Below are 13,623 nucleotides of genomic sequence, written 5' to 3'. Positions count from 1 at the left end.
AAATGAGATTCACAGAAAGTGCAAAATGGCGAAGCAGGAATTGCTAGAGGACAAATGCAAGGCTGTGGTAGTAAGTATAAGTAAGGGAAGGATAAGTGCTGCCTGTAGGAAAATTAAAAAACCTTTAGAGATCAGTGCAGCTGCTGCATGAATATCAAGAACTCAGATAGGAAGCCAGTGCTAAACAAAGAGGAGAAGCTAAAAGGTAGAAGGAATATATAGAAGTTCTATACATGGGAATTGAAGCCAACATTGTAGAAAGGGAAGAGGAAGTAAATGAAGATAAGGTGAAATATATGATCCTGTAAGAAGTCTTTGGCAGAGAGTTGAAAAGCTCAAATTGAAACAACGGAAACAAGAGCCCTGGAGTAAACAACATTCCCTCGACATTGTTAAGATCATTGGGACAGCCAACCATGACAGAATTATTCCACCTGGTGTCGTATTCCACCTGGTGTCATTATGAGACAGGTGAAATATCTTCAGACCCTCGGAAGAATGTAATAATTCTAATTCCATAAACTAAAGTTTATAGTATTTATAGGTTTATAGAATGCTTTTGATACTGTTGGCTGGATCCCTCTGTTTCAAATTTTGAAGGCAGCAGGGATAAAAGACAGGGAGTGAAAGATTATTTATAGCTTGTACAAAAAGAAGATAGCAGCTGTAAGCATCGAAGGGGGTTGAAAAACTTAAGCCATAATTGAGAAGGGAGTTAAGACACCGTTGTATTCTGTCCCCTATGGTATTCAGTCTGTACATTGAGCAGCCTGTGAAAGAAACCAATGAGAAGTTTGGAAAGAGAATTGAAGTTCAGGGAGAAAGACAAAAACTTTGAAGCTTGCCAATGGCATTCTAATTCTGTCAGAGTCGACAAAAGACTTGAAGGAGAAGTTGAACAGTGTGGATAGTGCCTTGAAAAGAGATTATAAAATGAACATTAACAAAAATAAAATGATGGTAATGGAATGTAGTCAAATTAAATCAGCTGATACTGACAGAATTAGATTAAGAAATGAGACAATAGATCATTTTTGCTTTCTGGACAGAAAAATAACTAATTATGCTCTAAATAGAGGTGATATTTGATGCCGAGTGGCGATAGCAGGAAAAACATTTCAGAAAGGACGAATTGGCTAACATCAAATGTTAAACTAAGTTGGTTATTTTCTTCTAGACTGATTCTCTAAATGTATTGAAAGGATTTCATCTTTCTTTCAGCTGTTAGAGTTTTATTTTGCCTTTATGTCAAAATCTTATGCTTTAAAATAGCGTAATGCTGAAATTACAGTTGTAAAATAAAATTGTAACAGTTGAAAGCAAGATTAAATCCTTAAAAAATTAAGTATTAGGAATTCTTCTTAGAAGGTGTTTGTCTGTAGTGTAGCCTTGTATCGAACTGAAACATGGACAATAAGCGGTTCACATGAGAAAAGAATAGAAACGTTGGAAATATGTTCCTACAGATGAATGCTGAAGATTAGACAAATAGATCACATAACTATTGGAGGAAGTACTCAACAAAATTGGAGAGAAAAGAAGTTTGTGGCATAAATTTATCACAAGATGGAATCGGTCGATAGCACATATTCTGAGATATCAGTTTGGTGTTGTAGAAAACAACAGAACAGATATAGAAATAGATGATCGTTTATCAACAGCAAACAAGACACTTTATAGTTTCATCAAAATTCTAAGAAAAAGATCAGTAGCAGTAACTTCAAAATCCACTTATATCAATCGACCGTTATACCTGTGATGTTATATGGATGTGAAACACTAATATTTAGAAAGCAAGATGAAGAAAAACTGTTAATATTTGAAAAAAAAGTTCTAGGGAAAATTTTTGGACCTGTATAGGATGAAAATAACATGGAATGGAGAATAAGAAGAAATGAAGAATTAAGAGGGCTGTACAAACACCGTAACATCATCGAAGTGCTCAAGAGGAGAAGGTTGAATTGGGCAGGCCATACAGCAAGAATGACAGGGAACAGACTACCTAGAATGACATTCAGCAGAACAATAGATGGAACGAGAGGAAGAGGGAGACCCAGAATCGGATGGCAGGATAACATTCGGGAGGACACCTAGGATGAACAGCAACAGCAACTGGACAAACAGCGCATCGGACAGGCAGAAGTGGAAGAGGCTTGTAGAGCAGGCTTACGGTCGATAAGGCCCTTGCTATGTGTAAAGTAAAGTAAAGTAAAAAGTAAGAAAATTGTAGTGGAAGGCCAGAGATGAATACAGTAAGCATGTTCAAAAGGACATAGGTTGTGGTAGTTATGTACAGATGAAGAGGTTTGCACAGGATGGACTACCATTGAGAGTTGCATTAAACCGATTGTCAAATTAAAGATGACAACAAAGGCATCACCTGTAACGTGGAGCCATTCCTGACTGATTCAGTGTACAAGGTCAGCAAACGAGTAGAAAATCAAGATTTTGCAGTTGTCCATATCTTTTTTGAGTATTATGGAAAAATATCGGAAGCTAATAAATTGTATTTTAGTCTTATACACGTGATGAACACAAATCACTTGGAAAAGCCCAAACTTAGAAGTGATTGATCTTGTACACAGGCAATAATCCTGTAGGGACATTAAACATTAGCTGCCAGGAAAACAGAGGAGCAGTATTTGGTGTGGCTGGAATGGACTCCCATTAGAGAGACCTTTGGCTCCATGAGAGACCTTGACACTCAAGACTGGAAAATATTAATGAAATCACCAAATGACAAATTTCCCTTGAGATATGTAGAGAGCTAGTTGATGGTATTAAGAAACTAGGGATTTGGTGAATAATGTAGAATTCTCAATGACCCCTTGCCCTTCTCTGAGAAATGCTAGTTACTAGCAGAGTAGGAGACCTATCTTATGTGGAACTTTGACCAGTCGGGCAGAAACAAGCTGTGACTTGAAATGTTGGATCGGTCTGTGAGATGAGCAGAAAAAGCTGTGCATATTCTGCCCAAGGCACAGGTTCTGGGCTCGAGTTCCTGCCTGACGCATAATTTTCATTCACTACAAAAATATTAATCCTAGCATGTACCTTGCATAATTTAAATGTGTTATATTAATATCAGTGTATATTCACCTGATATCCACAGTTTGTGTAGTAACTCCTGGATAAATTGAGTCACATGTATTTAGCATGCCCTGGGTACAGAGTATTTCCCAGGTTAAGAAGTGAATCATCAAAGGGAGAGTGAAAAGTTACAGTTACTGGAAACAAATTTTCAGGTCATGTGGAGTAGGAGGGAGGAAGGAACCAGCAGTAGTGTCTTCAAAAAACCACCTGACCATACAGCTGGTTTGATTTAGGGCAGCCTCAAAAAATAGGGAACGGTTGAACAGAGAGTAACTCCACAGCCTCTGGAATACAAGTCGAGCATTTGAACTTCTGTCTCGTATAACTTGGTAATCGGTGTCAGCAACTATAACCGTGTTTTCCACTCAGGTTAAATTCCATTATTAATTGTGTTCATTCCTTTATGGATGTCACTTGTACTTTTTAATTAAATTGTGTATGTGCTGGGGTGTTGGTTTTCCAGCTAGGATTATTCTGTGCCCTCTCAGCATCCACCAAAACAATAATGTGACTCTGTACTGTTGGAGTGTTGAGACATTACAATTAGACTGATCTCTACGTTGTTTCAGAGCAATGTGTATGATTCAGACTGATGTGTCTCCATTTCAGATGTCTTAATTGTTAGAAAAGTTTTCATGTTAGTGCTTTGCATGATTTCACTCTAATTATACATAGTTTTCTTTCCTTTTAAAATGCAAAGCCTTTAATTTTTTTAATAAGATGTGTAAATATGCTGTAGTGTCTCCAGTTTGTGCCATTGTTTATTACATACCAACAGTCCATTTGTGAGGGTAAGTGCATTTCCAGTTAGACATAATGATAGAACTGCCATTCCTCTCATTGGATTGTGCTACTTAAACAATTATATGCTAACTTTACAAATAATTCTGGAAGTTCTTGTTATTTTAGCTGTTGTTATAACTGCCCAAGGGATAGTTCTGTCTGAAAAGGTCCACTGATGCAACAGTTATATTTTTTTATTATTTTATGCATCAATTACAGTAATAGACATTTAGTAAAACAAAGAAATATATATAAAAATGAACATGTGAAATTATATACAGTACACAAGTTTTAAAACTGCTCAGACTACACTCGGATGTTGATGGACTCGATTCAGCAGAGTGCCTCGTGGGATGTTCGATGGAGCTTCTCAATGTCACCAGGGAAGTGTCTGATTGGACATTCATTCACAATGTGGCTCATTGTTTGGGTGTCACCACAGTCACACCCACTGTCACTTGAAAAGCCCCACTTGTGCATGTTGTATTTGCACCTACCCTCTTCGGTCCGATATCTGTTTAACTGCACCCACACCTCCCTTGGTTGGTGGAAGCCTGGAACTGGAACTGTTGGATTGTCTACAAGTTCGTGGTTTCGGGTTCTTGTAGCTTGCCAATCACGTTTCCACTCTGCATCCTGGTTGAATCCTGTGGATAGCATTTGGACTCCCATTTCATATGCTGGTCTTCTAGATTTGAGGCGTTTCCTGGGCAGTGATAGCTAATCGTCATGAAGAGGGATCGAGTTGTTTTCAGAAACTTGCTGACAGAGGTTGTAAAGAGCAGCCTTTCGACGGAGGTCTGGTGGACAGATGTTTGAAAGCACTGGTAGCCAGCAAGTAAGTGTAGACCAGACTGTACCACTAATTACTCTCATAATCGAGTTCAGTTGGACATGGACTTTTGCTATTTGGGTGCTTCAGAGCCAAATTGGTGCACAGTATTCTGCTGCAGAGTATACCAGTGCAAGGGATGCTTGTCGGATAACTGATGTGGTTGCTCCCCATGTACTGCCTGCCAGCTTTCTCACAAGGTTCTCTCATGTTTGTATCTTCTTGGCCAAGTTGGAAAGGTGTTTTTTGTATGCTAAAGTTCTGTCCAGAGTAACTCCCAGATATTTTGGGCTTTCATTGTATCTGACTGTGCCAAGAGGGCCGAACTGTGGACTGATCTTTGCTGATGAAAGGCGATTAGAAAGGTGGAACAGGCTTACCTCGGTTTTAGAAACATTTGGTCTCAGTCGCCATGTCTCAAAATACTCATAAAGTTTAGTAAGGCTGTTCATTAGGTGTTCTTCACATTCAGAAAGGTCTTCACTCTGATATGAAATTGCCAGGACATCTGCGTATTGAAATTTTTGGCGGGCCAAATTCGGCAGGTCAGCTGTGTAGAAGTTGAATAACATTGGAGCAAGAACACTGCCCTGAGGTAATCCGTTATTGAGTACATTCCATCTGTTTTTCTCTTCTCCTTGATGTACTTTAAACCGCCTATTGCTTAACATGTTACTTAAGAAATTGCCTAGAATTTTTCAAGGTATTGCTCTCAAAAATTTCAATAATAGGCCCTCGCGCCACACCGTGTCATAAGCTGCTGACAGGTCAATGAACACTACTCCAGTTTTAAGTTTCTTTTGGTATCCAGATTCTATGTGAGTAGTCAAGGAGAGTACTTGTTCACAGCAGCTTCTATAAGGTCTGAATCCAGCTTGATCAGGTGGTATCATAGCATTAATTTGATCTTGGATTCGGTTTAGAATCATTCTTTCCAATAGCTTGTAAGCACAGATAAGTAGAGATATTGGGCGGAAGTGTTCTGCAGCTGTTCCCTCTTTCCTTGGCTTTTTGACAGTGATAATTTTTGCTCTTTTAAATTTTTTGGGTAATGTTGCTGTACGAAGAATTTCGTTAAAAAGGCAAACTAGCCAATTTCACGTTACCATCCCCTGTGCACCAAATATTCAGCATAAAGCCCATCTGCACCTGCAGCTTTTCTACATTTCATATGCTCAGGGCTGTCTCCAGTTCAGTGATTGTAAATGGAGAAGAGAATTCTGGGTTATGTTGCAGAGATTTCTTGACTTCCGTATGCTCTCTCTTTACTTGCCGAAGATTTGCTTTATCTGTTGGGACCTTGGAAACTCTCACTAAGTGACGCGATTGAGTCACATGAGAATGTTGAGTTTTCTTTGCTGTGGGAAGGGTCTTCTCCAAGTTTGTGAATCAGCGTCCATGCTTTTCTACTGGAGTGCGTGAAATCGAGGTCCCTTGTTTCTTTATGCCATTTTTCTCTCCTTTGTTCATTTAAGGAATTCATAAGGTTCGTAGCTGTTTCTTGGTCTCCACTTTCCTTGAATTGGTTAAACAGCTGGTTGATCTCTTTATTCCAGCCAGGAATGTATTCTTTCTGGCATCCTCTGGGTATGCTCTTTTTGGCAGTAGCTATCACAATCTCTAAAAACATTGAGTATGATTTTGGAAGTGCAGGGACCTGTGTTATTGACTCGTCCAGCAATTTAGAAAATTTATCCCAATCTTCTTTTTGAAAATTCCAGTGGGATACAGGAGCAGACCGCACTGGGGGAATGTGTAGCCCGTAGGAGATGAGAATGGGACGATGTTGGCTTCTGGGAAAGTCATGTAGGACCTTTCTGATGATAGTTCCGCTACTGCTCTCCGAAGGATCCATAGTTGACAGGCAGAGGTCAAGTGTGCTCTCTGTACCGCATCTTCCAGACCTGAATGTGCCTTTTCCCTTTGCATCATAATGGAACTTTAAGTTGTTTGCTTCCATCCATTCTGCCCGACTTCTACCATTTTCATCCTCTTCGGCATAGCCCCACTTATAACTATGGCTGTTAAAATCACCTACATATATTGCAGGATGTTCTAGCACTGGGAGTTGTTTGCGCCAAGTGCTATTCGGTGGTTTGTAGATATTTGCTATTTTTAGATTTCCAATCTGAATCACCACTACCATCACATTTTCTTTGTCTGATTTCTCCTCAAGAATAACTGAGACACCCTTTAAATTGTTGCGGACAAAGCTGGCAACTCCATATTGAGGGTGGTTAATTTGGGACACTAATTTATAGCCTGGGATGCGCCCTTGCTTCCACAGAGCGTTGTCATCTTCAGTATGAGTCTCTTGCAGTGCTAAGACATCCGCCCTATTCTCTCTCAATATTTTAGATAGTATTTCGCCCTTATTTCTGGACAGTCCCTCAACATTCAGTTGACATATTCTGAGCACGTTTCCAGGTTGGCTCTGAACAGTGCAATTTGTATAGGGTTTCATATTGTTGTTAATTTCGTAATCGCCGTTGGAATTATCTTTAAATCACCTTCTGCGAGAGTTGGCCTAATTGGAAGGGACCAATTAGTTGCCTAGGGAGCACCAGCAGTGATCAAGGAACTTGAAGATGCATTCGAAGGCAAAAGAAGTGACTGCTCACGTGGAGGTCTCTTGCTTGCTCCCCATGCAACAGTTCATTTTTGTTGACATGTGAAGAAAGTTACTTACGTAAATAAAATTGTAGCTGTTGTTATTCATGCAACTGGATGGGTACTGTGGACATAAAGTAAGTACCATAGTGATCAGCCAGTAAATTTAGGTATTTGAGCCTGGAGGTGCCAAGTTCAATGAGAAAGCAAATGAGCTGCATTGAATTTTGCTTGTGAGCAAACCTCTTGTTCCAAATTTGAATGAGAAACAAACTACACATTTGTTGCAAAAGTTCATACACATTATTGTAACATTTCCCCCCGATAACATGGAACAAGTATAATTACATTACAACAAAAATTTGACATCATCAATGTGTTTAAAATGGAATATTTTAACGTGTAATGCTGTTAATAGGACCATGGCTGTACCTAAAAGTTGGAGCTAGGTCCCTGTCAGGGGCACAGGCATAGAGGGGGTGCAAAAAATTGATCATAAAGAAGAAGAAGAAGAAGAAGTCAGGTTCAAGCATTAACCAGGAATGGTATGTGAGCTCTCGTGCTCCTCCTGTTGCTGTCTTCTGCTGATGAGATGCAGCCTTTCCCTCAGCCTGTCGCTGTAACCACACACTGTTGTCACAGTGTCATTTGTCCAACGTCATGTCATTCTAGTATTGTCTTAGAGAAATGACTTCTACCAAACTATTGCTAACATAGTTCATGTGGCAACAGTGTCCTCAGTTCACACAGCCGCTTACTTATGCAGCTCGCACGTGTTCGGCAGTTGAGTTCTCGCTGCTATTTCGTTACAATATTGTGATGTCTCAAAGGTTGAAGAACAGTTGCTGGAACGGGTATATTACTTAACCGAAGGTATCTGACATATTCCTATTTTTGCCAATTGAAGAAGGAAATGAGATGTGACTGTGAAGGAAGCAAACTTGAAAAGCTGGAAGGTTTACTTGGTCCTCCAGATAAACATGTGCTCTGCGTGTTGTCATTGGCTGCCCTGCTTGAGCTATTAAACACGACATAATTGCTGAGTTTGCTTGACTCGTAGTGAGGAAAAGCGAAGTAAAACAACAGTAAAAACACAGTTCCTGCAAAGGAATATTTCCTCAATAATAATAGTCCTTTGTATTTTATTTTCAGTTAATCATTTATGGACTATTAATAATTTATGAGGAACACATAAAAACTATTTTTTGTTATACATCATACTAAAACCAATGTACAGCACCTGCCACAAACAAAAATGTATAGCTTTTGTTATACTTTCAGTTTTTTTACAAGTTTATACAATTTATAATTTATTTACTAAAATGACACATTTAATTTGTTGTGTGCAATAATTACATTTAAGTAACATTTTTCAATAGTGCTTATTTTTTATTAAACTTACTAACTATATAATAAAATTTGCTAGATGTCTGAAGTAAAAATTGCAGGAAGGTAGTTTCACAGGAGTGGGAGTGGGGGTCCAGCTTTGGCAGTTTTTCCAGAGGCCCGAGGTCACCTCACCTCACCTCACTACTCCTCTGTACAGGACTCCAAAATTAACTGGTTAGCTTATCATTGTGGTCAAATTTATATTTATTGAAAGCTAATGAAGTTCAGGAGTTGTTATAAAGTGCACTTTCTGATTCCTTTCTGTTTCATGGGAAGTGGCCTGAAAGGGTTTGACAGTTTACAAAGATATTTAATGCATCAATTGCAGAAACAGCTAATGAGCAAGTATTGATGTAGCAGAACAATAGCGAGAGAGTAACTGAAAGGCTGTAATTACACTTTATGTTGAATCCCCATTTGTTATTGGTGTAGTTATGCATGCCACATGGATCACTTTCTATCTAATCAAAAACTATGCTATAAAAATATTTGACGAATTTAATTACAAACAACGAGTTGAGTAAATTCAACTACTCACTGCTGTATGCTGTCTGTATAGTGAAAACTTCTGCTGTATATTAAAGTACCACACTTGTTGGGGGGCAGAGGGGGGAGGTAATTATGTCCCACATAAAGGTTGCCCTTCCTACAAAATGAATAAGCCCCAATTAATATAATGCAGCCTGACTGCTTTCATTATAGTTCCTAGACACCATATTTCAGTAGTGCAGCGGATGTTATATTTGATAGTTGAAATAAATTATACGATTCGCTTATAATGTTCCTTTTACTGAAACCAGGTAGAATCTTCCTAAGATCTGGCTTTTCTCTGATTAGTAATATATGGATCCAGATTTGTGCATTCATGTATAATATGATTATCTTTTTGCATGGCGAGCTTGTAATAATATCATATCATGAAACATACAATCCAAAAGTGATTCAGCTTCCCTCTCAAAGTTTTCAAGGTGACTTGCCTTGTGAGGGCTGAAAGTAGCTTAATAGTAAAAAGAGTAGCTAACTCCTGAGGGGGAGGGATAGTATCGTGGGAGTGGCGGTCAGTGAAGTGCTGCAGTTTAAACAGAGGGCAGAAGAGAAGGTACGGGGTGGGGGGGGGGGGGGGGGGTGTAAGTAGTGGAAGGGGAGAAATAAAAAGAACAGAAATTAAAAGACTGGGTGTGGCGGTGAAATGATGGCTGTGTAGTGCTGGAATGGGAACAGGGAGGGGGCTGGATGGGTGAGGACAGTGACTAATGAAGGTTGAGGCCAGGAGGGTTACGGGAATGTAGGATTTACAAGTACATCTCACTGTTCGCAACACTGTAATCTGAGAAGATTCCTCTGGCTTATGCATAACAGTACATTCACTATATTTTCCTGCTGGTCTTTTGTGCTCTTGATTCACTTCTAAAAAAATCCCAAATTATATGTAAGTGTACCCTCTCTTTTATGGATCCAGAAAACTGTCAAGTTTTTGCAGTTTTTCAGCTCACAAGGGAACCTCCCCATCGCACCCCCCTCAGATTTAGTTATAAGTTGGCACAGTGGATAGGCCTTGAAAAACTGAAAACAGATCAATTGAGAAAACAGAAAGAAGTTGAGTGGAACTACGAAAAAAATAAGCAAAATATACAAACTGAGCAGTTCATGGGTAGATAGGCAACATCACGGACACAGGGACTGCGGGAGCTCCGTGGTCTCGTGGTAACGTGAGCAGCTGCGGAACAAAAGGTCCTTGGTTCAAATCTTCCATCGAGTTAAAACTTTAATTTTTTATTTTCAGTTTATGTGACAAACTCTTATGTTTTCATCACTTTTTTGGGAGTGATTATCACATCCACAAGAAAACCTAAATTGGGCAAGGTAGAAGAATCTTTTTACCCATTCGCCAAGTGTACAAGTTAGGTGGGTTGACAACATATTCCTGTCATGTGACGCACATGCCGTCACCAGTGTCGTATAGAATATATCAGATGTGTTTTCCGTGGAGGAATTGGTTGACCTATGACCTTGCAATAAAATGTTTTCGGTTCCGATTGAAGAGGCACGTCCTTTCGTCTACTAATCGCACGGTTTTGCGATGCGGTCGCAAAACAGAGACACTAAACTTATTACAGTGAACAGAGACGTCAATGAACGAGCGGACAGATAATAACTATGCAAAAATAAAGAAAGTAAAATTTTCAGTCGTAGGAAGACTTGAACCAAGGACCTCTCCTTCTGCAGCTGCTAACGCTACCACGGGACCACGGCACTTCTGACCTCACCTTTTCCTTGATGTTGCCTATGTAGCCCATGGACTACTCAGTTTGTATATTTTGCTTATTTTTTCACAGTTCCACACAACTTCTTCCTGTTTTCTAAATTGATCTGTGTTCAGTTTATCAAGGCCTATCCACTGTGCCAAGTTATAACTAAATCTGAGCGGGGTGCGATGGGGAGGTTCCCTTGTCAGTACTAAGTTACTTCAATGGCATACTTCTTGTGTCTCCTAGACCTTCAAGGAAATATTGAAATAAAGAAACAGAATACTCCAAAACATACTTCACTTACTGAACCTGGCCACTTTCACAAAGGATATCAGCATTTATGTTCTCATTTAGTTGATGTGTGATATGAAAGTATAAGTAATTAGCATCTTTGTAATAATTACACAAATAATGTCATAGTGCATACTGCCATGTATAATGTTATTAATGGGTACTTACATTCTTTACACAGGGCAGCACATAAAAGCAGTAAAAAGTTGTTTGAACAATGTCAAAAACTGGAGAAGGTTTGGGGACATACATTCACGTGCAGTGTAACTCTGACAAGTCCCGACTCATGGTACCGGAAAGTTCGAGAACTGATTGAAAAGCAGCAAAACTCACCTGTATGGATGAGTGAGAGCAAGGTAAACAAAATTAACTTTTCCAGTTTTCATATTGGATATATTACCATTTCTGTGAGATGTAATTGGTTACCTAATCTCAAAATTAATGTCATATATTCATGATTGGCCTACATAGATAGACTTGCTGATGCATTGGTAAAAATTTTACCGTGTGTTACATTGTTACATGGTAGAGCACTTGCCTGTGAAAGGCAAAGGTCCCAAGTTCGAGTCTCAGTTCGTCACACAGTTTTAATCTGCCAGGAAGTTTCAAAAAGTACAGAGCTTTGCTGGCTTTCAGAACGAAGTTTCTCTTTCAAGCTTGTAGGATAAACATACACACAAACACACTCATATGCACACACCTGCCTTCCTACATTGTGCTCAGTTGACTGCCAGCTCTTTCACGGCCTAAGGCGGCATAAGGTGAGCGAGTGTACTAGGGTGAGGTGGGTTGGGTTGAAGGGTGAAGAGAGATGGAGGCAGGGAGGAAATTGGGGGAAAGCATCTAGCAGCTCATGGGGGAGTGGGAGCCATCTGTGGACTAGTTATGGATGTAGGTAGAGAGGGCAGATGACAGACAGCTGGGCACGTGATTTCACAGTCTAGGGCATGAGATAGAAGCACAAAAGTACCCGACACGAATTTGGCAGAGGTACTGGGACAGGGGATGGTACACACACACACACACACACACACACACACACACACACACACACACACACCATTTGGTGAGGCGTGGGGGGGGGGGGGACATTCCCATCTGCATAGCTCGGAATAGCTGGTGGTTGTGTTGTGGAGGATACAGATGGCAAGGGTTGTGTAGCACCCATTGAAAACTCACATGTTGTGCTCTGCTGCAGGTTCTGCCACTGGGTAGTTCACCTTGTTTTTGGCAACAGTTTTGTGGTGGCCATTCATTATAGTTGACAGATGGTCGATTGACATACCAATGTAAAACACAGTGTAGTTGTTGCAGCAGAGTTGGTATATAAAATGACTGCTTTGACAGGTGGCCTGGCCTCTGAATGGGTAGAATAAGCCTGTGAAGGGACTGGAGTAGCTGGTGTTGGGTGGGTGGATCAGACAGGTCTTGCATCTGGGCCTTCCACAAGGGTATGATCCCTGTGGTAGGGGATTGTGGGTGGGAGTGGCATAGGAATGGTCTAGGATGTTGGGGAGGTTGGGTGGACGGTGGAGCACCACTTTGGGAGGGATGAAAGTATCTGGGGTAGGATGTGGCTCATTTTAGGGCATGATGATAGATGAGCAAAGCCAGGTTGTATTGGGTGACAAGGGGAGTGCTTCTTTGTGGTTGGTTTTGGGATGGATGCGAGGGCAGATGTGTGTTGCCAAAAACAAGGTGGGACCACCCAGTGACACAACTTGCAGCAAAGTACAATATGTGAGATTTCAGTGACTACTTCACAACCTGTGCAATTTGGATCCTCCCCATCACTACCAGCTTTTTTGAGCTGCCCAGATGGGAGCTATGTGCTGCTATCTTGTGCCTTAGTCTGTGAAATCGTGTGCCCAGCTGTCTGCCACCTGCCCCCACTACCTGCATCCCCAGCTAGCCCACAGATGGCTCCCCACTCTCTCATGAACATCTAATGCTTTCCCCCAACCTCCTCCCTGCTTCCCCCTCAGTCCGTCCCTCACCTCACCCTAGTACACTCACTATGGGCCTGTTAAGAGCTGGTAGTCAACTGAGCACAATGTAGTGAGACAGGTGTGTGCATATGAGTCAGAGTGTGTATTTGTATGTTTGTGTGCATGTTTTTCCTACGAGCTTGAAAAAGGAAGTTCATTCTGAAAGCTAGCAAAGCTCTGTATCTTTTGTTCGCATACCTATCGTTGATGCAGCGCTTCTACCTTTCAGTGAGTCATCTCCTTTATTCTTTAATAATTCGTAATTCCAAACCAGAACCTTTCGTAATATTGTCATTATTCCATCCTATATTTATTGGCAAGCAGAAATAGGCATTATTCGAGTAAATTTCTGTCTACATAATTATTCAAATAAGTAGAGCATTCAAAC

The 13,623-nt window shown here is 40.4% G+C and overlaps 1 protein-coding gene across 2 annotated transcripts in view; it reads left to right on the top strand.

The window, feature by feature from the left end:
* The window catches only part of LOC124784850 (tight junction protein ZO-1), a 484,431-nt gene that overhangs the window by 302,401 nt on the left and 168,407 nt on the right, over nt 1-13,623 (top strand). For both annotated transcript variants that reach the window (XM_047254134.1, XM_047254133.1), the window contains exon 13: nt 11,429-11,603. In XM_047254134.1, the coding sequence (XP_047110090.1) occupies nt 11,429-11,603 (175 nt within the window). The remainder of the gene's footprint in view (nt 1-11,428; nt 11,604-13,623) is intronic.

The sequence above is a fragment of the Schistocerca piceifrons genome, chromosome 1, assembly GCF_021461385.2.
Source record: "Schistocerca piceifrons isolate TAMUIC-IGC-003096 chromosome 1, iqSchPice1.1, whole genome shotgun sequence".
Classification (NCBI taxonomy): domain Eukaryota; kingdom Metazoa; phylum Arthropoda; class Insecta; order Orthoptera; family Acrididae; genus Schistocerca; species Schistocerca piceifrons.
Note: the sequence above shows the minus strand (reverse complement) of the source record. Positions and strands in the feature narration are given on the sequence as shown.